At 35.2% G+C, this 27,649-nt stretch overlaps 1 protein-coding gene across 3 annotated transcripts; it reads left to right on the top strand.

Moving 5' to 3' along the window:
- Positions 1-4,420: 4,420 nt before the first annotated feature.
- CHODL (chondrolectin) lies at positions 4,421-26,129 on the top strand. 3 transcript variants are annotated; one of them, XM_069472429.1, is made up of 6 exons: positions 4,421-4,890; positions 15,302-15,611; positions 15,761-15,918; positions 19,248-19,334; positions 21,574-21,676; positions 24,693-26,129. In XM_069472429.1, exons 1-6 carry the CDS (start codon positions 4,812-4,814, stop codon positions 24,775-24,777), a joined length of 822 nt encoding a protein of 273 aa, XP_069328530.1. In that variant the 5' UTR covers positions 4,421-4,811; the 3' UTR covers positions 24,778-26,129. The 3 variants fall into 3 exon arrangements, with proteins under 3 accessions (XP_069328530.1, XP_069328532.1, XP_069328533.1); XM_069472431.1 differs by lacking the exon at positions 4,421-4,890 and adding an exon at positions 5,527-5,622; XM_069472432.1 differs by lacking the exons at positions 4,421-4,890; positions 21,574-21,676 and having other exon boundaries at positions 15,346-15,611; positions 24,693-24,793.
- The last annotated feature ends 1,520 nt before the right edge of the window (positions 26,130-27,649 follow it).

Genomic DNA, 27,649 nt, shown 5'->3' with positions numbered 1-27,649 from the left:
AGTCTACCTTATGAATTTTTGTGTCCACTCTTTGGAGAAAAATACAGTATTATAGCATCAATTCTTTACTGTAAGATGACCAATTTATTTATTTCTGTTGTAAAGGATTTGGCAATAGGAATGTACTTACTTTTGTTATTTTTTTCCCCTTTCTATTCAGGTTTATTTTAACTGAGTTTCTTTGGAATGCAGAATATTTAGACTTTATTGTAAATCATAATTTTATTTAAAAAAGTAGAGGATAAAGAAACTTTTACAAATGCTGATATCTAAGTGTAATCTGATAGTGTGTTCCTCATTATTTCCAAAATTTCCATTTTGCTGTGCTACAGTGTACACATACATTTGGCATGTGAGCTATTTACACTTAGAAACAGTGTATGAAAAAGTTGCAAAGTGACAGATGTACCTCCAGAAGGATATTTAAATTGATTTTTTATCTTAATACCTTTGTTTTTTTCCCAAATCCCCTCTAACTTTATATGTCATCCCACATATGGTTTATTGCTATTATGGCTGGCTTTGCCTCCATCATTTTCTACTCATTTGATATATTTGGAGAAACATTTAATATCTGTGAATACCATAAAGGAATATTTTATTGTTTTTAGGTCTTTGTCTATTCCTCTTCTTTACACAGTTTTCCTTTTAGTAAAATGGACCACTTTCATAGAAAAAAAAAAATCATCGTTCATCAAATATTCATTTATAGCTTTATGGTCTCTTAGTTGTATTATCTTTTACTTGGCCCTCAGTTTTATTTTGCTTTTATTTGGATTTTCCATTTATGTGGCATCTGTGATCCATTGATCTATTACTCAAAGAACCATAGAAATTTTTCCAGGACTCCTATTTTCTGAATAATTTGAAAATCAAATAAAAGAGTATACTCATTTATTATAAATCATCGTCTTTTTTATAGAAATACAGAGAAAGAGAGAGAAGAAGAAGGAGGAAAGGAGATGTTAGGTTTTTCCAGCTTTAGAGAAATAGAGTTGTAAAGCTGAACATTTTATTAGAACCATAATATCTATATACATTTGGAAAATTAATGTACATATGCAGATAATATGACATTTTGGCTGGGGCAGTAAAGATTAAGATTTGAAAAATTTGTGAAATAACTTACTATTTCTGGATCAGGATACCATTCAGTTGGGAAGCACAGAATTTCTCTAACTCATTCTTTTCATATTTTTAAAGTAAAAACCAAATAGGTGAAGAAACTTGCCCAAGAGTCTATTAACTAAGAAGTTAGATTTATGTTTCTGCTAGTCCCAGAACCACCATATCACAATACCACCTTCTATGAGGAGTTAGTGAATCATGTACCTAATAATTCAGACCAGACACTAGAAGCAAGGATGACTTTAGCTTATACCTTTTTTGGTTTGATTATTTTATTATAATTTTGTTTGTTTGTTTTTATTAACATATAAGACCAGACTTAGTAATTAAACCACGATTAGACTAAAAAGTATTGGCTCATATTAGACTGATAACAATAATATCTGATTATATTGCTTTAAATTAATAAAGAAGCACTAAAATAAATTTTAATTTACTGAATTGATATATTTAGTTAAATATTCACATATATTCATATGATTCTTCAGATCTGATAAGACATGTTTTTAATGGCGTTTCATAAATACCTTTAACTTATCACCTGAATGGTCAGAGCATGCAACAGATTTAATAGTTACTAAATTTAAACTTCAAGCTTTAGGAAAGCATCTTCTTGTAGTGTGTATAATTCTTCATTACATTTCTAACATCACTGTGAACAATGGAGCTCCCCCAGTTAGCCCTGCAAAGACTTAAGACTTCTCCTGAGATTATGAGAAAGAGTGGAACTGGCTACTGAATGAGGTAGAGGTCATGTATTCTACAGTACAGACATGCTTTGAAAAAAAACAACTAAATCTCAGGGGAATTTGGCCAACTGTTTATCCTTACATTTGAGCCAGTTACAGGCCTGCACAGATGCCAAGGTGTCATCTCTAAAAAATTGGGAGGAAACGCCTTTTTCTGGAAGTGATAACTAACCATTACCCAGGAAAAAAGGAACTTGTTTTTGCATATGACTGAAGTGGTAATATAGTAATGATTTTATTTTTAAACTTTCAGATATCGATTTTATTAAGTCCTGGAAATATTATTGATAGTGTTAAGGGAATCATTAACCATCTTTAAATAAATTAGGATGGAATAAGTAAATTAGTTAATATTGGATTCTGATAGCATCTCAAATACATTAAAGTAAAATTGTAATAATATTAAACATTGTAATAAATCTCTTTGTAGAACATATTTGTCACTGTTTGGTCTGCAGCACCTATGAACGAACCCTGCTGTTACTGAGGCTGAAGACACTGTATAGAGTTGCCCATGTGAGGAGCCACTGAATGTCAATCAATGCCTGAAATTCAGGCTGTCTGTCCTTGAGGCTTATTAATGGACATATGAAGCAGGTGTTCACTGGGAATTGCAGACATTTAAAAGTGAATGGGGGCCTGGCGCGATGGCTCACGCCTGTAATCCTAACACTCTGGGAGGCCGAGGTGGGCGGATCGTTTGAGCTCAGGAGTTCGAGACCAGCCTGAGCAAGAGCGAGACCCCGTCTCTACTAAAAATAGAAAGAAACTCTATGGACAACTAAAATATATATAGAAAAAATTAGCCGGGCATGGTGGCGCATGCCTGTAGTCCCAGCTACTCGGGAGACTGAGGCAGTAGGATCGCTTAAGCCCAGGAGTTTGAGGTTGCTGTGAGCTAGGCTGACACCACGGCACTCACTCTAGCCTGGGCAACAGAGTGAGACTCTGTCTCAAAAAAAAAAAAAAAAAAAAAAAAAAAAAAAAAAAAAAGTGAATGGGGAGAGTGAAGGAATAATTCATATATTTGGGATATAGAAATTCCATAGTGTACTATTAGAGGCTCTGATATCACTTTTAGAAAACTTTGGATTCTAAATGTTGTTGCTCTACTGATGTTTCAGAGCCTCTGGAGACTCAGTGATTGACTCACTCCTGCAATTACTTGGGGGCCAGTCTCACTGAGATCACCTTTCCATTTGTGCAGTGCCTGTTTCTTGTGGACACCTAGCTAGTGGTGCAAGTCACAGAATCCATGCCCTGTACAATGTCCAGATTTATTAATTGCCCATGGCTGTGCAATAAATTAGTGTTTTTAAAGGTAATACAAGGAAAAATAAAGTGAATAGAGTAGACATTATTGTAATTATTTTAGAATTCTACTTTCATGAGTCGGGTGGATTTAATAAGCTTTGAGTTCCTTCCAAGTGCTAAAATTTCTAATTCTGAAAGACTAGTCTTTACTGTAGCAGTATTAACTTCCCTTTTTTTCCAAGAAAACAATCCAACAAATGTTTAGAGCATATTTGTAGCTTCTGAAAACCAAAGACAGCAAGGAGTGAGAAGAAAGTGTCCTTCCCTATAAGGCAAAGAATTTTATTCAACAAATCTTTGTACATTTAAAGCAACATAGTGGGAAAATACCAATTCTACCGAAGCTCATCATGAGAGTTCATACCACAGACCAGATATAGACTAAACCCTCATCAACAACTTTCCAGCACTCCAGGAAACTGAATATAACAGTCCTTGGGTGGACCGTTATAATAAACAGCAAGACAGGTTATGAAAAAGTGTCTTTGTAGGTTTTAAAATGAGTGTTACTTCAAATATAAACATAGGTCACCAAGAGATGATTGCAAAAAAAAAAAAAAAAAATTCATAGATTTTGTATCTAGTAAATTCCCAAGAATTCAGAATATTTATATTGTGTTGATGGTTTTCTCTGGAGTTGCAAATATTGAGATTTAAATCAGTTGCAAAAACCATGTTTCAAATATTCTCTTCAGTTTGCTCCTGCAGCAATTTCGTCAAACAACCTGCTTGGAAATAATCTATTTGTAGAACCTAGGTGGGGAAAAATACCTGCCACATTGTATAATTCACTGAGCAGCCTGGGCTCCCACTCTGCCAATCCATCTTCAATAGTAGCTAGTGCCCTGCATCTAGCAATACATATGATCAAGCAACGGTGCACAAAAAGAGAAAGGCCCCACAACTTGGCATCCCCATGGACATTTATCTTTGAGAAAATCAAATGCATCCAACTTTTGCCAGAGTTTAATGGCAAAGCTGTCACATTTTACATAAATGAGTGTGGAGTCTGTTGGCGAATGGAAAGTGGGGCCGGGGAGGGGGGAGGGGAGGAGGTGGGGCTGCTGACTGGACGTTTTTCAAAGTGGCTCCGGTTTTTAGCGGAGGGGCGGGGATGCTCCGCAAGACTGGAGAGACGAAGTAGTTAAAAATTATTATAATACTAGCGAGGGGCCGGAACCTCGGGATGTGGGTATATAAGACGGTGCCTGCAGCGCAGAGCAGCTGCTGCTGCTGCTGTGAGACCGCGTCCGTCCCGTGCGCGAGGACTCAGCCCCTCACTAGTCACAGGCCTGGGAGAAAAGCAAAGCGCCACCGTGGGGTCCAAGCCCGGGCCCCTGCTTCGCCTCTGGGACAGACACGCGACCACCGAACTTCCGTGCCCTGTCCCCAAACGTGCAGCCGCGGAGTCGTGCGCTCTAGCCCAGCACATCCGCGCGCGGCACAAGCGCGCCCCGCGGCAGGTCCCGGCCGAAGGCGATGCGTGCAGGGGGCCGGGCAGCTGGGCTCGGGCGGCGGGAGTAGGGCCCAGCCGGGAGGCAGGGAGTCTGCGGGGTTAGAGCCCCGCTGGCTGAGACGGCCCTTGCTCCACGCAACACCTGCTGCTGCCACCGCGCCGCGATGAGCCGCGCGGTCTCGCTGCTGCTGAGCGTCGCGCTGCTCTGCGGCCACGGAGCCTTCTGCCGCCGAGTGGTCAGCGGTGAGTCAGGGCACCGCCAGCCGAGCGGACGAGCCAGAGAGGGGACCACGGGCACTGCGGGGCAGTCTGCCCTCGGGCGGAGGCTCTGCGGGTTGGGGGGAGTGGCTGAGGGGGGATTGGAAACCTGTGCGGGGTAGGGGGCCGGGAGAATACGGGGGGAGAAATGGATTGTGCTGTTCTCCCCCCTTTTCCTCCTTAACACGCACAAAGAAAAGTTTAAAATTTTTTGAAGTGACTGCTTCAGAAGCCGTGAAGCGAGCCTCTGCTTCATCGTAAGGGGCACAGCCTTTTTCAGGTGTGATTTCCACTTTCTTTATAAGAGAGTTGACCACAGGGCAGGGCTCGGCACCTGCAAAAGGGGTGGGGTGGGGTGGGGGTGGGTAGGACCGAGGCAGACAGACCCCAGACACAGAAAAGTCTCCGCACACAGAAATGCCACCCCCTGTTGCTCTGGTTGGACTTCGTGTTCAGTCTGATGATTTCTGAGACCAGACCAGTTCGCGGTGGGTCGCTTATTGATGCCTGGGGACGCAGCCTTTGTTCTCAGCAGGACTCCTGGCAAAGACAGGCGGTGGGGAGGGGGCTGGGGGAGGGGGCTGGGGGGGGGGCGAGTCTGAGACGCCTTTCATTTGCATGCACTTCGTTCCAAGTTGGGGACTTTCTAGAAAATGAAGTCAGCTGGAGTTGGGCAGAGGTATACTTGGTTATGACTGCAGGTTCGTGCACACCACAGTAGGTGCACAATTAGATCTGTCGAGTCAGTGCAAAGAAAATGGATCAAAACTGGCAAGCTTCCCAGCGTTTTCACTGATTTTTTTTTTTTCTTTCGATTTTCAGTGTCCTATTGTTGAGCAATTTATGTAGCATTCACCCTCCCTTACTTTTTGGGAAGGTCCCTTAAAAAGGATATAGATTCTCAGTGGCCTAGGATGAATGTGAATAGTCCTTACATGAAGATTGCACATAACTACCCTTCCCAGCTACTCAGGAATTGGGGCTGGGTTGGGGAGGGGATCACTTGAGGCCAGGAGTTCGAGACCAGCCTGGGCTATATAGCAAGACTCTGTCTCAAAAAAAAAAAAAAAAAAAAAAGGAAAAGAAAAGAAAAAAAGAAAAAAAATCTCTTGCTATACTATTAGTTGGATGTATGTGGATATGTGTTTTTAAGGGTGAAAAGTTTATATTTTTAACCTCAAAAGCATAAATAGTCCTTTTTTACGTTTTGTGTATCTGTACAACAGGTGTCAGTGGATGTAGAAATAGATGACAGATGACAGCAACTTAATCAGTTGTGAAGCCAGACCTTTTTCACCGGCATATTAAGCTTAATTGTTACTGATCTTCCCCTTGGCAATTTCTGATGTTCTACATCTCTAGAATATAATTCTTACATGTGTAATTACCAATCACTCTCCACAAACTTTTTTGCAGGATGATACAGAAGCTGTGACATTAGATTCTTTTTCTCTCTAATTTAGCTGCAAAGAAAAAGTTCAATATATAGACACATCTGATTGTGTGAATTACTTATCTCACTGCCTTTGTGTTTATCAGAATTATTCATCCAAGTGAATGAACAGCAGTGATCATGCTTTGAATGTAAGGTACTTTTAAAACAAATAGAAACACTTCATTGACTTAAATGATCTTTTTGTATATCCTTGTTCCTAAGCCTTAAAATTCTAAAGGTAGAAAAAGGATATCTAAAGTAAAAACAGAACTTTAAAAAATTTTCAGTTAAGTTGATTTTGTGTTCTATTAGTACATAAATTGTCCTAAACCTTTTGCTGTGTTTTCCTATTAAGTATTTATAGGCATCTTGTAGGTGACATCTGGAAAATTTCTAATTAACTGAACATGATCTATTTGATTTAGTATAAATGATGATGTTTACTTGGTATTAAAACAATTAGTTATGTTTTTCTTATGAATAATTTAATTGTCTTTGGTCATGAAATTCACATTGAAATTTAACCATCTGTAAATTGATTTGTGACTTTTAGCAATTGAAGACTAATTTTTTTTAAAGATATATTTCAGCCACAATGGCCTGAGAACAGAGCAGCCTGAAGCCTGATGTTTTGGAAGCAATATTTTCTAACAGGTCTTTTGTCTGCCTGGTTGATGTTAAGTTTTGAATGGTGCATCACTTTTTTTATGCCACTAGGGACCATTTACCAAATCTCTATTCAAGTGTCTGAAGACTGAAACCAGCCTATTTGGGGCCATTATTAGGAACATACTTATAACATATGGAATACATTTCTATTTGTTATATTTCAATATAGCAATTTATAATTTCCAACTGATATACCCAAATAATCACTTACCCCAGGGAAAAAAGGCACTCACATAATTCTCCATAGAAATATCTTTATTTTAATATTTTAAAATATTTAATAAGATATTTTACAATATTTTAAAATACATCACCTTTTTATAAGTCCCAAGCATTATTTCAAAATAAAGTGAAAGTATTTTAGTAAGCAATAAACATTTCAAATAACTGCATCATCATAATTGGACCTATAAGATTTAACAACATCTACCAGCAGCAAGAAACTATTTTTATTGGTTAGTGGCCATCCTTATTTTCTTGAATAAATATGTCAAAAATATGTAACCATGGTGATAGTAATCAAAGAGCATCTACTGAATTTGTGATTCTAAGTGGGGAACTACTTCTAGGAGCTTAGACTTGTACTAATTTCTTACAACACACAGAAGTGTAGAGAATATCTGGGGGGGCTACAGTCATTTAATTTTGTGAAGTGACTGGCAGGTAATAACCTCTTCTTTAGGACAAAAATAAAGGGATTTTACTTATAGAGATGTGAATAAATATGAAGACAAGTTCAAAATTCAGGACTCTAAGCTGATAGGATGTGTTTGAAGAGCACATGATAGTTTTAGAGTACACAGCAGTGACCCCCAACTTGTTTATGTTGCCAAATGGCATTAGGAGTATTTCATGGCATCTCCAGATTTCTCCAGAGCGCTTTAATATGTATTACTTTAACATTATTAAAACTGGCATACATTTTATTTAGGAGATTGAGTAATTTAGTGACCTCTCTTTTTATTATGCAGATACCATAGAATATTGCAAATTCATGGGTGGTAACCAGTAGCCTATAGATTAATATTATATAATAGCAAGACAGATATAAGAAAAACTGCTGAGCGTATCTCAGCCTATGGAACTATTCCATGACATCATCAAAAACATAAAGTGATGATGGTGCAGTTTTCAAAGATGCAATTACTTTAAGTATCTCTTGGGCAAGAAAGGAACAAATTAATCTTATTACTAGTCATTTAATAAACTACCCATTTATCATAGCCATTATTTTTTAACTGTTTGTCATCATTTTGCGGTTTTGTTTTTATAACTTTTCCCTGAAGATGGCAATATCTATTACATTACTGTTAAAAAAGAGGCAGTGTTTTATAAAAGGATCCAAAATGGAAACCCAGCTGATTCACTCACTAATAATTTTTACTATTTACAACTATTTTCTGTTAGTAATGTTTGCATTCACATACCGGTAGATTGATGTGTACAACTGTGAGATGAGATTGTTTCTTTCACTATTTTAATATATTATTGATGATATAACACAGCCTGACAACTTGATTAAAGTTATACTCTTTGTAATTGGGAAAACATTCAATTTGAGCCTTGTTTTATTTGAAAAACAAAAAGTTTAGGTAAAAAAACCATTAAGGACATACATGGTTTGAAAACTCTGAGGTAGTGTTTCCATATTAATTCTGTTCTAAATATTAAGCAATAGAAAATCCAAAGCCTGCTTAGAAATAAGCTCTCAGTGCCACCCAGAAATCAATAACTAATCAATGCTAATGATTCTAACATAGATAACATGTGGACTGTATATATTCATCAATCCCTTTGTTCATGCAATACCTCACATTGTATTAGGTTTGAGACATATATGGAGATAGCATAGGAATCTAATAAAAACGCGGACTATAGAGCCAGATGGCCTGGTTACAAACCCTGGCTTTAGTACATATGAGCTGTGGGAACTTGGGAAAATTATTTAAATTTTCTCTGCCCTCTTGCCTCATTTTTAAGGGATAAGAGCACTGACATCATAGGATTGCTGGGAGGATTAAAAGGGTTCACACACAATTTTGCAGGTTGTGCACTGTGCCAAGGTACATGCCAAGAAAATAGGAGAAGCAGCTCAGCTTTGACAAGCCCTGTGCCTGGAGCTGAGGCCACCTAGAGGCAAAGGCAACTTTTTCTAGTTGAACGGTCTATAAGGGGATCTTTTTTGCCACCTCTAACAAGGAGAGGTTGTCTTTTCCTAATTTACCCAAGGCATAAATTGTGCTAGAAGTGAGGTGCTACATTCTAAATTATTGACAAAAGTCAGGCCATTATTATTAGCATTATTTCTATAAAACTCATAAGCACTCTTACTTTTTAGGTAAGAAAACTGAGTCCAGGAAAGATTAAGTAATCCCAAGTACCCACAGTTCATATGTAGAGTTGGGATTCAAAACTAATTCATTTTGATTGGCTACATGAACTCTTAAGTCACATTGTTACTTGGTTTACCATTTATTATTCTGATCTCTATTGTAAATATTAGGATTTTTAAAAGAGGGATCTCATTGTCTTCTCAGAAAGCTGTGGCATTTCCCAGCTGGAGAAGTAGGGTGCCTGCTGCCACCACCATCCATAAAATATCCCTAAAACTACAGATTTGGTTTTATTTGTCAATAGAAGAGAATGGATTCCAGCTATAGCACACTATGTAATTAAGTGCATTATAAAATCCCTGTTGAAAAAGTAAAAGTTTATTTTAACAAAACTTTCTTTATAAGAAAAATTCCTAAGAAGTTGGCATAATATTGAACACTGAAAGCAGACCACTTAGAATCAATAATATTCCTTTTCTTTTTAGTTCAAAAGTGTCAGCAGCAGAGACCATGCTACCCTGTATATTATAGTATCAGTATATTTATCAGTGTGATTTTGAGAAGGGTAAGAGGAATTATGAAAAATTATTTTGTAAGATCCTAGTAAAATGTTCAAAGTTGGTCAGTCTGGTTTGGAGAAGATTTACAATGTAGATGCTATTTTTTACAACACTTTTTTGCAACTAAACATAGATCATAACTGAACAGTAGGCATTTGTAATATGTCTTCTATGTTTTGTTGAAAAATATGATATAAACTTAATACTCCTGTAATATTGAAAATATATAATTTTAGTGTGAGACATGAGAAAAAATTTATAACTTTCATAACTGAGCACTCAACTATCAGAAAGTAAATAAAAAGCAAAAAAGTCAGAAAAAATAAATCCAAATTATAGAGCCTTTCTAATCAGGAAGAAAAACCAAACTACCATGACCCATATGGGTTTGGTCCCACTTTTACATCATTGCCATAAGCATTTAAACCTCTGCCAATAGTTAGCTCCACAGAAATTTTCATGGCTAAGAAAAAAGACAAAAATCATCTACTTATTCGTGGAAATAGTTGCAAAGTCTTAGCTGTGACAGTGATAGGATTGTTTATTTTCGTAGGTAATATTCATAATCTCTAAAGAGCCTGTTTATGTAGCTGGGTGTGTGCGTGTGTGTGTGTGTGTGTGTGTGTGTGTATGCATGCATGAAACTATGGGATTATATATTTCTTTTCATGGTAGTATAAAAATTCAGTGCAGGAAACTTAAATATTTATGTACTTTTTAGATTTAAAATTATTTAGCTCCTGGTACATAGTCAGAATGTGTTAACAAAAATAACTGTAAAGATACATTACCTCAGACTTTATTTTTCTCAATTATGTTTATAGAATCCTGTGTGGAAGGTCTCTTGTAGATAAATAAGTGAACAATCAGAGGATGTTTTCAACTACAGATGCTAGGTGACATTTAGTAATTTATAGACAGTATAAATGTAAGTTTAGTGTAATAAAATCCATTATATGGTTCTCAGACTACTTATCTATCTCGTAAAATGTCAATGAAAGATTTTATCTGAATATAAATTTTAAAGTAAGAGGGAAATTCTCCATGTGATCTCACAGAATGAGAAGGAAGGTAATCATAATTGTTCTCCAGGAAGATTTGCCTTTACAGAAGTGGGAAAGTTGCTTTCAGAAGATTTGCATTAACAGAACTTTTCTGGGAATTAGGGCAACATTTGTTTCACAGCTGTTGGGAGTTCCACTGCCTTAGCAGCCAACTGTGATCAGCTGAAATGGCGGTGAGAAGTTCAATAGCTGCTTCTTGTGCCGTTTTTGCTGCAACTTGCACCAAATTTGCACAATAAGGTGGAACCCAGTAGTAAAATAGAATTGGATGTAAAGAAATTCACAGTGTCAGCTTTAACTGATTATATATTAACCATAAAAAATTGTGCAATGTATGTATAATTTCCTGAAAATTGCTCTGCTAGATCTGAACTGTCAGTGACTTTTTAGTTCAAAATCTGTAGACACAGCTGATAGTCAATCAAACTTTGGAGTTAATATGTCTGTTCCAGTTGACACTGGGCTGCTGTCCTTCTCCACTGAGAGTCCCTTGCTGTGCAGCCATCACAACCTCCACTCCCTCATCCAGGACCCGAGGACCATTTCATTATCCACAACCAGAGAGAGATGGCCTGGCACAGAGAGTGCCAAGGCTGGCTATTGTCCAGGGTCCACGAACTATTACTTGTTAATTATTTTAACTATAATCCTATTCTATAGATTTTCTTTTATTATTGCTTCTTTTTCATAATATTCTTTCTTATATATATATGTATCAAAACTTATACTGAACAAGGAGTTCTGGGTTGCAAAAGAGGATTTTATTACTTTTCTATAAACCAACTTAATGGTATTAGAAATTTCCACATGATAATTAAAGCTGTCTTATGAATTTAATTAGAACACTATCTTAATTTTATAAATGAGTCAATTCGCATCACCATTTTTATATGTTCATCATGGATAAATCTGTGTTGCATTCATTTTTTAATATATCAAAGATAATGAACAGTGAATTTTAGCATATACATAATACCTAGGCATCCTCTGAATGTGTGCAGGCTTTGTTACATATAAATACTTCTTACTCATTAAAACATCTGGCTATTCTGTGTTTTTTTTTTTAATTTGACATCTTGAAAAACAATCCTGTTGAACAAATTTAACATTTCAAAAGTGCTGGAATCAAATCCAAGTCTGAAAATTTTTGGAGTGAAAAGTTGAACAAATTGAAAATGCAAGTAAATAAGATATATTTGGGGACTTAGAAATATGTAAAAATGGAAACAGAGCTTGCTTCTAAATTACAGGTATAAAAATGTAGGCTTAATGATATTGTTAGAATTTTACCAGGGACAACCATTTCAAACAATGAAATCATCACAAAACCTAATAATACATTAGGAAAAAATTTTTTAAATAATATATTGATTGTATTAGAGTCAACCATTGGAACTTCCATGATCATTTCTCAAAGGTTATTTATTTTCAAACTGATTTTTCCTCCTGAAGTCTCTTTAACTCATTTTCCATGATCATTCATACTATCATGTTATTTTTTATTAACTATTTGGGAAGTCGTTAATTTTTTTTTTTTTTATTTTGTGTTTCTCCTGGGTCCCAGTCACACTTATTGAGACAGAGGGGGACAATTGTTGGCTTGCTTGCATTACTGGATCCACTATTGTATTAGTTGGGTCATTAATTACTAATTGAGGAGCGGGCAATAGATAGAATACACTGGCTGAGTGTGATGTGCTATAATTAAAGTACAAAGCTTTATGCTTAATTTTTTTTCAGTGTTGAAGTATTATACAGTAACACCCCCCAATCTCCGACTATTGACACTTTTCTTAATAGGCTTCAAAATTAAATATGTAGTAGAAAAGGCCTTCAATCCTAACAAGAATAATGTTTATGGAGAAGAATCATAAGGAAGCAGTAAAGCTATTTGCTAATTTCTTAGGTCACGCTTGAAGGTGCTGACTCGGGGAGATGGGGGAGGGGGGAGGGGATGGGAGCATAAAGTAATTTGACTTAATTTTACAGAAAATACTTTATGGTTTGTTTTCCAAGGCCAAATCTAAGCTACAATCAGAGCAAGACTAAAAGAGTAATGGAGGATATGGAAAGCAATTTGGGGATAAGGAATAGCAACAAAGAGGGATTCTTGTCAGTTGAGAGCAGAGATCAAAGTTGAACAAAAGAAGAAGCCAATGAAAACCAAAGCAAGATAGCATGACCGTTGTGGAGATTATCTCTATAATCTCGGCACACATGCTTAGTGGTGAACAGGACTAAGTGTAGACAATAGAATAATAGGAATTCCATTGCTGGTAGAGTTAACTAAATCTTATCTGTGGTCCCCAACCAGAGGGTGATGGGTGGTGAACTGGTCTGTGGCCTGTTAGGAACTGGGCTGCACAGCAGAAGGTGAGCAGCAAGTGAGGAAGCTTCATCTGTATTTACAGCCACTCCCCATTGGTTGCCATCTCCCCCACACCGGTCCGTGGAAAAATTGTCTTCCCTGTTTTGTAACCAAAAGGTGTGTACCCCCATAAAGTTCTGAAAAAAAAAATTGCCTGACATGAAACCAGTCCTTGGTGCCAGAAAGGTTGGGGACTGGTGCTATACACTGTAATATCCTTGTTATATACATGGCTTTACTATGACCCAATATGACCATGCATATTGGCAGTTTTGGCACAAAATAATTAGGAAAATTCATTCTGCTTAATATGTACAGGTATATGAAATTTAATTTTAAGAGTCTTTTTTAAACTCAAATTTACTGTTTATGTGTTTAAGAATTCACAGATTTGTTAGAGCAGAATTCCATTAAGAGGTCTCAAGAATTATTTTAAGCATTATTCTGCCTAATGTCTCAAAACAAATTTATTTTCAATAGACCATATATAGTGATTTTTAAAGTCAATAGATATCTGGGTAGGTGGTTACACTGAATGCTAAAACTTACAAAAACTTTTTAAAATTACATTTTAAACTTCCCTTCCAAATTCAGAATATTCTATGTGTTTATTCATAGATTTTGGACATTTGGCTGGTCCCAATCTTTATTCCTAAAGAAATATATACTAAAACCATCAATAGTTAACATTAATGACAAGGAAAGGTGAGTATAAATGAATTTAGATTTCAATTTAATAAAACTCTGCATTAGGAAAGGTTTAAAAATACAATCTTATTTCAAACTCATAAAGGAACTAATTTTAGTTTAGTAGAGCATTTTTGAGGTTAAATTTGAAGAAGTCATTGTTATTTAGTATGTGCTTAATATATAAATAGAGACTCTAAAATGGACAAATAATTTTTTCTCAGGTTTGCTGCTGCTTAAGTCTCAAGTATTGTAAGTAGGTATATTTATTACCTTATTTGTTTTGAGCAAAATCATTTAACTATCTTTGAAATACAAGTCTGGCCAAATTTCAGCCTACCCTGATTTCTATCTAAATTGACAGAAATTGATAATAGTTAGCCATTGATGAGATTTTACCAGCACCTTTATCTCATGATGTGTTTGTTTCAAACTGTTCTCTAAGACACTGGCTTTTTTTTTTTTTTTTTTTTTTTTTTTTTTAGATTTAAAATACATTCCTTTTTTTAAGTACTTGATTCTTTAAGTTAATATTTGGTAATTTTTCTTTGGAATTATAACTAGTTGTCTCTGTAAAATGAAAGAAGATATTGCCTAGGGGTTAGAGTTCATGTACAATATGTCCCCCAAAACCAGAAACTACTCAATTGATAGTGATTGGTAGTGAAATTTTTTCAAAAGTAGTACTCTAGACATCTATCTGTCATTTCTGATGCAATATTAATTATTTTTCATTACTACAACTGCCTTCATTTTGACTTCTATTAACTTTTAATTTTAATGGATTTGCTCTCAGATATACAAAATACAAGCATTTATACTTTAAATTTGCTACTTTGCATCTTCTTCAGAACACCTTGTGTAAAATTGTTTTGTTTTACTTGTTTTTAATAACTAAATTCCTGTGTGAATTCTTCTTCTTTCATAACTTTGCCCTTTTAACTAACTTTGGTGTATACACCTAATTCCTTTAGCTACTTTCACTTGCTATGATAATTGGTTTATAAAATCTACGCCAGAAGAATTATGACTTCTCTTAACAAACATTTCCTTGAAGTACTGGGTTTAAAAATTTGTGTTCCATGTTTGCTAGTGAATCAATTTGCTTTTACAAATTGGAAATAATAGGCTAGAAAATAAACTTTACAAAATGATTCAATGGGAGAAGCATTCTTGATAGTCTGTTTCCTGTTTTGATTGGTCCTTTAATTTTGATTCTTAGTAGTGCTATGATTGTAGTTCATATTATCAATATATGGGCATCATTTTTTTTTTTTTAGGCCAAAAGGTGTGTTTTGCTGATGTCAAGCATCCCTGTTACAAAATGGCCTACTTCCATGAGCTGTCCAGCCGCGTGAGCTTCCAGGAGGCACGCCTGGCCTGTGAGAGTGAGGGAGGAGTCCTCCTCAGCCTTGAGAATGAAGCAGAACAGAAGTTAATAGAAAGCATGTTGCAAAACCTGACAAAGCCTGGAACAGGGATTTCTGATGGTGACTTCTGGATAGGGCTTTGGAGAAATGGAGATGGGCAAACATCTGGTGCCTGCCCAGATCTCTACCAGTGGTCTGATGGAAGCAGTTCCCAGTACCGGTGAGTACAGATCTTGAGCAGCTCAGTGGTGCTCTGGGGGACTCCGAAGGGTAAAGGGAGTGTTCTGTTACCTGTAGAAGATGTAAGAAAACAGGCAGACTCACTTAGAAGATATGTATCTAAGGGTTCTTGTTGCTCTCTATTCGCAGAAACTGGTACACAGATGAACCTTCCTGTGGAAGTGAAAAGTGTGTTGTGATGTATCATCAACCAACTGCCAATCCTGGCCTTGGGGGTCCCTACCTTTATCAGTGGAATGACGACAGGTGCAACATGAAGCACAATTACATTTGCAAGTATGAACCAGGTAAGAAGTATTATAGGTAGACATAGCAGATTTTGTGCATATTTGCTGATATTAGGTTTTGTCTTTAAGCTTCACTACCTTTGTCTCTTTTGGTTTTCCTGCTATGAAATGTGGAATTACCTTGCAGCTGGTCATATCTCTCAGTATATTGAAGCACATTGTATGCTGTAGCGCTAACTGCCCAATGAGCTTAATAGAATGGAGGAAATAGAAACATCTGAAGAGATGTCTTTAAGAAAAATAATTTCTGATATTAAGACTAAATTGTGTTTTTGTAAGCAGATTTTATGAACAGGAAATATTTAAAATATTTTAAACAGTTAGTGTAGTATGTGGGAAGTAGTTGTAAGTCACCAAAGCACATATAGACTTACACCTGTGGACAACAGTTCTTTAGATGATTATCTGGTGAATTTAAGGGAACAAAGCAACTTCCTCCTGGATCATTAGCTTATCATCTCATGGCATAATACTTGGCATGTGGTCCTCAGTGAAAATTAGAATGATCATAGCTCATTGCACCATAGTGGAAAAAAGTAGAGGCATGTGACACATTCTTCCTGTAACCCCTATTCTTGAAATATGCCTCCTTAGTTTTCTTCTGAAAACTCCGACTTCTTGCCATATGCAGCAAATTGGGAAGATCACATTGACCTCAGCTATACCAGTGTGATTTCCTGTTGAAAATAGTAAATTTGAATTACTTTGAGGAGGATAGCTCAACTGAATTGATGTTTGACTGAAAGAGGAACTAATCAAAACTCTATAGAATCACTTTTTTTTAATCATCTGAGAAAGCCAAGTTAGATCCTTAGGCTTTGAGGGTATTTTTTGTTGTTTCTTTCCTCCTCAGTGTTTGGAAGTGTCATTTTAACTCTTCTGAAGGACTGTCTCCTTGACCTCATAATATGTGTTCACGGAAGACAATTATAATTGAGTACTGCCGCTTCCTTTATTCTCTTGAAATTACATGATTCTTTTTCTCATAAGACCATAAAGCACAGGGATTATTTGGATTAGACTTACCCTTCTCTTACATTCCTCCTGCTCTTGAGTGTATTAGCCAACTTTTTATATCCCTGGTGAGTTTATTCTTTAACCCCCTTGGTTGCTAAACCCATCATTACCCTCCTGGAAGCCTTTGCAAAGCTAAGTCTGTTATGCACTTATGTTCTTTCTCTTTATTTTTTGCTTGGAAAATATAAAGTTGAAATTTTATGATATTTTAAATTTGTGACACTGTTGTGTGAATGAAACAAAGAATATATTATAGATTGTTCTTAATACATTACTCTTTCCTTTCTTTTGAGTTCTTAGATCAACTATTTGACCCTTTTATTTTATTTTATTTTACTTGTTTGCATTCAAACTTACCCCATTATTTAGGTAGGACACTAACAACCTCATAATTTTTTTGTTTTGTATTAGGTAATTTAAGTGTATATTACTCCTGTAAGACCATTTGAGACATAAAATAAGTTTTTTCTTTATCTTCTACATTCTTCCCAAATCCTCAAATAATCTATATTTATTAAAAGATTCCTTTATGTAGTTATTGTTTGGACACATATGCACAGGTTTATAGATGGTCTTACAATCTGCTCAGGATTTTTAATTTTTTTTACACTTTTTAATTTATTTATCTTTAACATGATTTTTTTCTGTTTAGTTAACTGTCCTTGAGCTTAGTGTCTGTTTTGTGAAGGATGTTGTTGGTTTGATTAAATTCTCTTGTTGTTTTTAGTGATGAGAAGGTTAGAGAACTAAGGAGTAATAGCTAATTAAAATTTATAAATTATAACACTGATTATTATGAATTATTTTCTAACTTTACTATAACTACTATGTGATTTGAACTTTGGCTGTGTTTCTGCTTCTACACACCATGTAAGAGCATGACCAGTGCCATCCAAAGTGGTAAAATATTAACCTGGCTATGCAGAAACTGAATAATTCACCTTTAAGTTTACTTACTCTCCTATCTTCCCTTTTTGTTATTGACCTGTGAGTTGCAAATCTATTCTTTGGGTCTACCAATGTCACCCAAGACACTTTGATGGAGATACTTCTGAATCTAAATTTTGTATTAAAATTGCCTTAGGCACTCTTGTTCTTAGATACTAAACATAGCATATATGGGATTATGTTTCTAAAATTGTGTTATTTAATCGGCAATTACATTAATTTAAAATTTCTTAAATTATTTTTTAAATAATTGGTTTTTTGTTGATAAATTGCATAAATACTAGTTGACCACCTACAGTCATAGAGTGACTATCTTCTGTAGGAGAGTGGATGTAGAATAGGACTGAATCTGAAACCTACAGGAGGCTATTAAAGTGTCAAGGGAAAAAATTGTATATAAGAGTAATAAATATTATTACAGGATGGTATATGATTAAACTTCCAATGAAGAGAAATTCTATGACAATAATCAGTAGTAAATATTACACTTAAAATACTTCTATATTCTAAAGACTATATAAGATGCTACATGTGTTTTTTTCCATCAGTTGACAAAAGTAAATATAGAATTACATTTTTGAACAAATGAAAGCAAATTTTTTTCTTGCTAATTCAATTTACTTTCACGGAATTGATTTGACAAATAGTTCCCCATGGGAAAAAAATAGGAGATAGAGCATATCAAATCATGATAAGAAGTTTCAACATTTTAAGTGTATAGAAATTGAAGAGATCTCATCTGATAAAACCAGAGAAAGGAACAATTTGCAAGCTTTAATTTATTATTGTTATTTAAAAAAGTAGACACAATTGGAAAGAAAATTCAAGGACGGCATTGTTTATGTAGAACAGAAATATGCCTTGGAACATTGTTGTTTGGATCATCAATTCCAAATGCAATGTATATACAGTAATCTGCTGATTATTACTGTAAGGACAAACCTAAATATTGTACTGATATTAGTAAGGAAGTCTTCTTTGCTTGTCTTTGAATTGCATTTAATGTCTCACATTCTTAGGTTCACCAATTTTTGCTTATCTTTGCCTAACTTTGTGCCAACTTTGTCATTATTGCCTGTATCAGGCTGTCATCAGCACAGACCTTCTGTTGATTGCTAAATGCAGTTTAAAGTTGCAGGGAGATTTCACCAAGTACATCATTTATTCAAAGATAATTAAATGTTGATTTTGTAGTTACATCATTTCATGTAAATTTAAATTCAGAACATATTTTATTTGTTGTAAACTGTTCAAAAATCAAAATCATAGTGTTTTTATTGTTTTATAATAAACTTTTATTTTATCTATGTTTGCATATCTCTTCTCTAATCATCATATATGATGTCTGTACTTATTATTTACAGAGATTAATCCAACAGCCCCTGTAGAAAAGCCTTATCTTACAAACCAACCGGGAGACACCCATCAAAATGTGGTTGTTACTGAAGCAGGTAATTAGTTCATACATGTCTTTAACTCCTATTAAGTACAGAACTGTACTTTCAAATGCTGCTTCACATTGATCCCAGTGAAACTTTTCTTGTTGCTTGAGAAAGTGGTGCACTAAATACGGGCCTATGGAAATTTCCTTTTGAACTAAGTGAGAAAACTAGTTTTTGAATAGAAGAACCTATTTTATTTTCTTCAGAGTTCAATTGGAAGTTGATGTATCTGGTATTGAACAAAGTGATTTAAACCTGGATTTATGAGGAACTTCCCCAACAACATGTAGGTATCATGAGGCAAATCAGTACATTCAGTGGCCTTTAAACAGTGGTGTGCTGGAAAATGTTTAGAGATTGGCTGGGGTGGAGGTGGAGTATAAAATAAAAGGCCTGATTTGTAGCCTTTGCCAATTTTGATGGTATAAATACTCCTACCCTGACCCATTTCAGGCTACCAAAGTGACCTGACTGAACAGCAGGTTGGGAAGAGATGCATGCAATGAACTCCCGACCCAGCCACCTCCAGCACACCGCTGCCTGCAAAGGAAACAAAATGCAATCCCCAATGCAAATCGCATGTTAGAAACTGCTCTCAACAGTGAGGGACTCCTTTTAGCACAGCCTGTACCAGTTGGACAGAAATGTTTATTCTAGTTGCTTTGTGAAGATTGCAGGAAAGACCCAAAGTCTCAGAATCTTTCCAAAGGTGATCCAAAATCCATAAAAGAATAGGAAATACTATCTCTTTTTCTTTACTATTATATATTAGAGATCATAATGGCATTTTGAAGAGGAAGAGAAATATTTCCTGAGTCCTTAAAATGCTTGAAGTTACCTGTTGGAGGCTTAAAAGATTACATGAAAGCATAGCAAATTATCCCCTAAATATCCCATCACTGGACCTCATTAATTTGCCTTCTTTTGTTAACAAAGAAGTACAATTAAGTGGATAGCTTGATCTATGCCCAGTCCACTTTGACCAGAATTATTTAGTCACGATGATGACTTTTAATTTTCAAACTAAATTCATAATCTTCAATTTGCTTTTCTTGTGTAGACATGACATTAAGACTTAGGGCTTTTCACTTTTCAGGTGCCTGATTTTCACAACATCTAACTAAACCTAATTAAAGATATCAGTAAAGATATCATTTAGGAATATTTTCCCTCTTATGACATTGAAAAAATGTTTAATAATGTCATTTTAAGCTGTATGGGATTTCAATGTTGTAGTTTTTGTATTTTACTAAGAATACCTAACATTATTAAGTGTAATGGAACAGGATTAAAAAAATGATTCATTTTAGAATTTAATTAAGAGCAAGTCTTGTGTGTCTGGAGTCTTATGTCTCTGGGTTATGACTGTATCATCAGTTAATATTTACATATTTAGGTTTAATCCCAGAGACTCTTGAATATCATCACAGCACTGAGCTTATTGGTTAGGATAATTATTTATTCAATAAGTCAACAATGATTTTAATAATCATTATTCTTTAATAATCAGTGCTTGTTTCTCTAAGTAATGTTGAGAAGGATTAATGGAGTGAGATAGCTAAGATCATTAATATATTATGAAAATAGCCCATGTCTCAATTGCAGATTTAATAATGGTTTTAAAAGTATGGATATTGAATTGGAACATGACAACCAGTGCAGTACAATTTTGTTTTTAATTCTTAATTTTTACCAAAACATGAATACAGTCATAACATCATTTAGCAACAGGGATACATTCTGAGAAATGCATTGTTAGGAGATTTTGTGGTTGTGTGAATATCATAGAGTGTACTTACACAGCCCGAGATGGTATAGCCTACAACACACCTAGGTTATATGGTATAGCCTATTGCTCCTAGGCTACCCGCCTGTACAGCATGTTACTGTACTGAATACTGTAGGCAATTGTAACAAAATGGTAAGTATTTGTGTATCTAAACATAGAAAAGGTACAGTAAAAATATGCTATAAAAGATAAAAATGAGACATCTATATAGGGGAACTCCATTATAATCTTATGGGACCACCATTATACATACGATCCGTCTTTGACTGAAATGTCATTATGTGGCACATGACTGTGTATTATTTCATTAGATTTTTCAGTATTTTATGAAGAAACTTGTGTGGAATCTATTAACAATAATTCTATTTTACCTTAATTTTTTTGACAATTCTTATACATTTTTTGGTGATAGAATCCTTACTCTACTCCCTGCACACTAAACCTGTTTTACTTTTATAGGCATAATTCCCAATCTAATTTATGTTGTCATACCAACAATACCACTGCTCTTACTGATACTAGTTGCTTTTGGAACCTGCTGTTTCCAGATGCTACATAAAAGGTAAATAACTTATATATGTAGAGACAACTTGAAAACACTTTAAATAGTGTATTGTATTTATTCAAAGTCTAGCAGGTTTTCAGAAGTCTTTGTATTAGTATAAAATTAATTATATTTTTAATTTGCCTTAAGAAGTTTCTGATTTTCATGTCTGTCAGTACAAATCCTGTATATACAATCTAATAAAATATACATTGATTATAGAATTCATGCAGTATCTCATTTAATTCTCACAAGGCTTATGAAGAAGGTTTCCTTCTGTTTCTGTTTTTCAGTTGAGAAGATGGTGGCTTAGATGGGTTACTTAATCTGCCTTTGATCCCATAGCTAGTCCACATGGTGGATTTGACATTTGAAGGCTTGTAAGCTTACAACATATGCACTATACTACACTGTTCTTGTTTATTAAGTATAAGAATTAGTGCTAAACCTTTCAATGTACATGTCAAGCTATGTGTAAGACTTGATTTTTATAGGTGTACTTTGTAGTACCTTTTCCAAATTCAAGACATAGGCTTCTGTTTTATTTCAAAAGAATCTTTTAAGATTAGGAAATAAAGCACAGTGGTAAAAATATGTCACTTTTTGGCAGATATCTTGAAATAAAATGCTTATATATCTTAATAGCAAGACTTCTGGGTAATATTATGACTTTCATATCTGCTACCCTTCCCCTTGAGTTAGAGAGGTGACATTTTTCCACATATGTCAATTTGTCAATTAAATAAAAATATGAAATATATGTATGTGTTAAAATGAAAAAGAAAAGATACTGGGTTTAAATAAGAGCATGTTTGCTAGAATAAACTAAAGATCTTTGAGTATTTTATTATGAAATAAGAACTGATCAAGAGATTGTCTCCATCAGGGAAGGATGTGCAAATGAATTCATTTTTCTCTTTTGACTTCATCTTCTTTTTTTTTTTAAATAAGTCCTAAAGAACCCACCAAGTCGTGAAAGCCCCAGAAAAAAAAATTAAATACATGTAAGCTCTAAATTTATCACATAAATTTTTAAGAGGATCCAACCTACAATTAACTGGATATTAAAATAAAACCTTTTGAATAATGATAAATAAAGCCTGGCAAATTAATACTGTACTTTGTGTTCTCTTGGCTTTCCTATATATGTGGAACATAGTCAAAGATTCTTTTTCAATAGAATAAAGACAACAGTAAATATTTAGTTTCTTGCCCTAATTCTTAAGACTTTAGACAGATGATTTATCATTATGGAAAGCAGTGAAGTAGAGGGGAGGATCTGATATAAATCCTTCATCCAGCCAAACTGTTAGGGAAGATCTGTAAAGCAGCAAATTGGCTTGAAAAAATGATTTATTAATAAACATGTTATTTAGACATTCTCGTTTATAAAGTGAAAATTATTAAATTGCCAAATAACAGTTTTCTCTGAAGTTTGTTTCTTTTCTTCCAAATCATGTATTATTGTGGTGATTCTATTTGTTCAGTGTCTCCAGGTTTTTACAGCTTGAAGATCTGTGGAGTTTTCACTTGTTTGAACTTCTCAGAGTGAGACAATAAACCAAAATAGAGCACCTTCCAGATGCCGGAATTAGCTGTAGTCCTGAATTCATTGGTTCTTAGACCCTCCCCTTTTCCTTTCTTCCAGGAAAGCCAGGAGAAACTTCATCAAAGACTCAACTCCATTGTCATCTGAGTGCCTTGCAGAAAGTTTAAATTCCAATCTGGTACACATGATGGCTTCTCTCATTCCATGTCATGTCCAAAATAACTCTTATTTTCCTAACTAGTAGTAATTCTTATGTGAAATACTAATTCTACACAAAAGCCAAATTAACAATTAACCCCTTTATTTTTTTTTACCATTTAAAAAATGTACTTTTTATAAACTTTGCTTGATTTATTTTACATTCACGTTAAATGACTTTGTAGAATAAAGTTGTTTCAATCTTACTTATTTGGATGAAAATCTACCAAACGTACAACATGGACATAATATTTTATTAGTGTAAAATCAGTTACATTGAAGTGAATTAAATAATATTGTAAAATTGTAATGGTCAGGTGTGTTCAGAAATAGTTCTCTCTTTAAAGGAGTTCTGCAATGTGTGGTGGATGGAGAGGAGGGGATGGGAAGATGCCTGTGGGGATTAGGGCAGAGGCTGGAAATTGGGGCTGGGTGGTCAGGGAGGAGGTAGGTGCAGGGCACAGTGAACATGACAGGCAAAGAATAGTGCTCCAGGCGAGAGGTCATCCTCAGGAAACTAGACCAGAGAAATCTTGACAAGGAATCTGCCAGAGAATGACTTGGGTAAACTCAAGAATAGATACTTCTGTAGGTACCTGAAAAGTGACCATTTTATGGACAGAAGACAGCAGAGCCCCAGGCACAAGCTGGAAAGGCGGGCCAGAGTTCCAGCTCTGACAAGAGTGAAGTTATATCACAGACCTGGAGGAACTCAGATACTCCGAAATTACCAAAGCATGAATCTGCTATTGAACTACACTGGTTTCAGAGACTGAGGCACAACTAAGCTTTCAGGGACCGAGTGACTTTCCGTATAGGACAGTAAAATGGATGGGAGGAGGGGTATAAGCCTGTCCTTACACTTAGTACAACAGCATTGTTTTGATGATTTTCCATTAAATTCTTCATACATTAGTGGCAGGATATTCAAAAAGCAAGGTTTAAACAAATCATTGATCAAAGAAAATAAAGGTTTATTGGCGAATAACATGGAAATTTTAAATATTGTGTCAGACATGTTTTTGTATGTGTATATCTGAAGTCTAAATTATGAAGAGTCAAACAGGGAAAGATATATTTTGTTTGTGTCATCATTCATAAGAACTGTATGCCATCTTCACAGATTGGAATAATCTAGAATTTTTTGTAGGAATGGAAAAATATGCTGGTGAGAGAAGAAAGACCCATTTATAAATACATGTATAAGATATCTCCATTTGGACCAAGACATGTCTAGTTTGATAAGAAGTTTTAGGCACTGAATTTATTTTTTCTTATGTTTTTCAGTAAAGGAAGAACAAAAACTAGCCCAAACCAGTCCACATTGTGGATTTCAAAGAGCACCAGAAAGGAAAGTGGCATGGAAGTGTAATAATTCATTGATTTGACTCCAGAAATGAAAATAGAATTTTATAATTCTGGATCTGTATAAGGAATGGCATCAGAACATTAGCTTGGAATGGCTTGAGACCTCAGAGGATCTGCAAGATGAACTGTAAGCTCCCCCTTGAGGCAAATATTAAAATAATTTTATATGTTTATTATTTCATTTACAAAATATGCTGTGCTAATAATGGAGTGAGACATGCTTATTTTGCTAAAGGATGCACCCAAACTTTGAGCAAATGGAATGGACCATGCAGTTAAAATTGCTATCAACACATCAGGAGTATGTGTGTTGGAAGCAGTTATTTTCATTTCTTTCACCTTTCATAAGTTGTAATCTAGTTAATGTAATGTAAATTGTATTGAAATTTACAGTGTGCAAAATATTTTACCTTTGCATAAGTGTTTGATAAAAATGGATTGTTCTAATATTTATTTTTATGGTGTTTCATTTTTCAATACATGCTGTTTTGATTAAAGAAATTTATTACTGTTGTCAACTGACTCCACACACACACAAATATACTACCATAGAAAAAGTTTCTTCTCAAGAAATGGTTCGTCGTCTTTCTGCTTCTCTGCTTTTGGTCAGTGAATGTTTAGGAAATCTCTTCAGAAATAAGAAGCTATTTCATTAACTGTGGTACAAATTTCCTCAAACATTTTACGTAGAGGCAAGAATTGTCTAATTTCAATTGTGCAAGACATGTGCCTTACAATTATTTTTAGTTTAAAATTCAACAGATTTTGTAATAAAATAGCTTTATTAATAGCTGTACAAACAGTGACGCAGTCTATCTGAACAAAGGAAGTGGCATATACAATATACAATATAAATCATATGTCTTCACATGTTGCCTATATAACTACAGGTAGCTCTCTGAGGGTTCTGGAATCAATGTGGTCCCTCTCTTGCTCACAAAACATAGATGGTTGTTTGGGGTTTGGGATTGACCCTGGAGGCAGATAGTTGCAGAGTTTGTAGAAGTTTTCCCTAGCTGCATTTAGCCTCTCAATATATTAGTAGATGATGAAGTCTTACAGTTGGAACCAGGTGAATGGTCACCATCAGTATGGAGCTAAGCACAGTACACTGACAATTCAGGAAGGAAAGAAACTATGAATTCATGTGAAAATGGCTTGGAGTTCTTCAATGATTGAATATTCGTTGCTGAGGGTTTGCTTTAGATAGTAAATGGCAGCTCCTTTCTGTCTTATCTCCTTCTAGTGTCTTCAATGCTTATGTCTTGTTCTTCTCAAGAGAGAGTTGTAACTATCTGGTCTTCAAATGTCCCTGTGCTCCTTTTAACCAAATAAAGAGTTCTTGTTTCTGAAGAATGATCATTGATGTTGTCTAAATTTCTTACGCAAACAAAATAGATATGTTAGCATCAATACATTAAGTTGAAATACTCTTTAAGTGTGGTAAGAATGGAAGGTGTGGTTATATCTAATCTTTTCCCTGTCACCCCTTTTCAGTAAGATAATAAAATGTTTGCATTAACGCCATTTCACAACCAGAGTTGGTTGGCAAAGCTAAGAGGCAAAACAGAAATCAATGAGCATTAGCCCTTTTTCAGCTGTTTAGAGACAGAGAATGGGCAGCTACATTCAAAGCTGAGATTTGCCTACATGTACCTCTCCTCCTTCTTTTCTTGGCTATCTTTCTGGGTAGAACAGGAGACCAACTGCTGGAATCTACCTTTTCCCTCCAAGGTGCCACCATGCATCTCTTCCTTTAGTCAGGATTTAATGGAAGCAATCTAGAAATTCCCCTTTGCCTCTGCCACCCGGGGCTATAACAGCTGCAAGAAGCAAAGCAATGGAGAAACGCCTTTGTTTTGTCTTTTACCTCTACCCTGGTCTGGGTAACTCTTCTAGTATCAAAGACTAAACTCATAAGTGACTAGGAGTAGGATGATGATGAACTTCTCTCTTACTAGAAGATGGTAGTGATGCCGTCCTAAGAGTTCCATAAAATTTTAGGTGACCTTTAAAACGTGAAAAGATGTACATGGTGTATCTATTTGTTGTGAGTATATTTTAGGAATATGCTTTTAATGTATGTTTGGAAATGCAGATAAAAAGTGAAACAGTCTTCAGATACTAAAAACAAATAGCCTGCGCCTTCCCAACTGTTAGAATCAGGTTATCAGAAAGGTCTTTAAAAGAATAGTGTGCTTAGGGGCTCCAATTTTTGACCTAATAATAAATTCTGCAATTTTTTACTATGATTTCTTAGTCCTCCATTATCTGGGCACGCCTTCTTCATATGACATTCCCTCCTCCCCCCCTTTTTTTTTTGACTATTTAAAGAGTCTTTTGGTATGATAACAAACAATTCTCTACTGACCTCTCTCTCTGAACTTTCAGGATCACTCCCAAATGCACAGTGGGGCCCCCAATACCCTCTTCAACGTGTCAGTAAAAATCATTCCTTCCAGGTGTAGCTCTACTGTCCTTTCTTTCTTAAAGCCAATACATACTGATTGGTCCCTTCTTTCAGCTTCTTTAAACCTTACTCTCTCTTCTATTATATTGGCTCATGACAGAATATGTGCATATGTGTGTATGTTTTGTATGAACTAGGTATGAGTTTTGTCTCCTGAAATCAACGGATTCTGTGTGGTAAGCTAAGTTAGAGTTTGGAAATGATCCAAGAGATTAAAGAAGTGAAGCAAATTCATTTATTACACATTTTTGGCTTTCAAATGGCAATTCAGCTGTGTTTAAATAAGTTTTTCACATGTTAGAACTATCCACTGTTACACACATCAATCAAGAAAAACATCTGTAATAGTTGCATTGCTTTGATATGTCTGATGTTTTGGAGAAGTAAAAAATACTAGCTTGAAATA

This window comes from Eulemur rufifrons, chromosome 7 (genome assembly GCF_041146395.1).
Source record: "Eulemur rufifrons isolate Redbay chromosome 7, OSU_ERuf_1, whole genome shotgun sequence".
In the NCBI taxonomy this organism is placed as follows: domain Eukaryota; kingdom Metazoa; phylum Chordata; class Mammalia; order Primates; family Lemuridae; genus Eulemur; species Eulemur rufifrons.
Note: the sequence above shows the minus strand (reverse complement) of the source record. Positions and strands in the feature narration are given on the sequence as shown.

What these genes read in the sequence shown, in the direction of transcription:
- CHODL (XM_069472429.1), top strand. Translation starts at nt 4,812, where the DNA reads ATGAGCCGCGCGGTCTCGCTGCTGCTGAGCGTCGCGCTGCTCTGCGGC. An exon ending in TGTGGTTGTTACTGAAGCAG is followed by an intron (nt 19,335 to 21,573) that starts GTAATTAGTTCA and finishes TTACTTTTATAG; the next exon opens with GCATAATTCCCAATCTAATT. An exon ending in TTCCAGATGCTACATAAAAG is followed by an intron (nt 21,677 to 24,692) that starts GTAAATAACTTA and finishes TATGTTTTTCAG; the next exon opens with TAAAGGAAGAACAAAAACTA.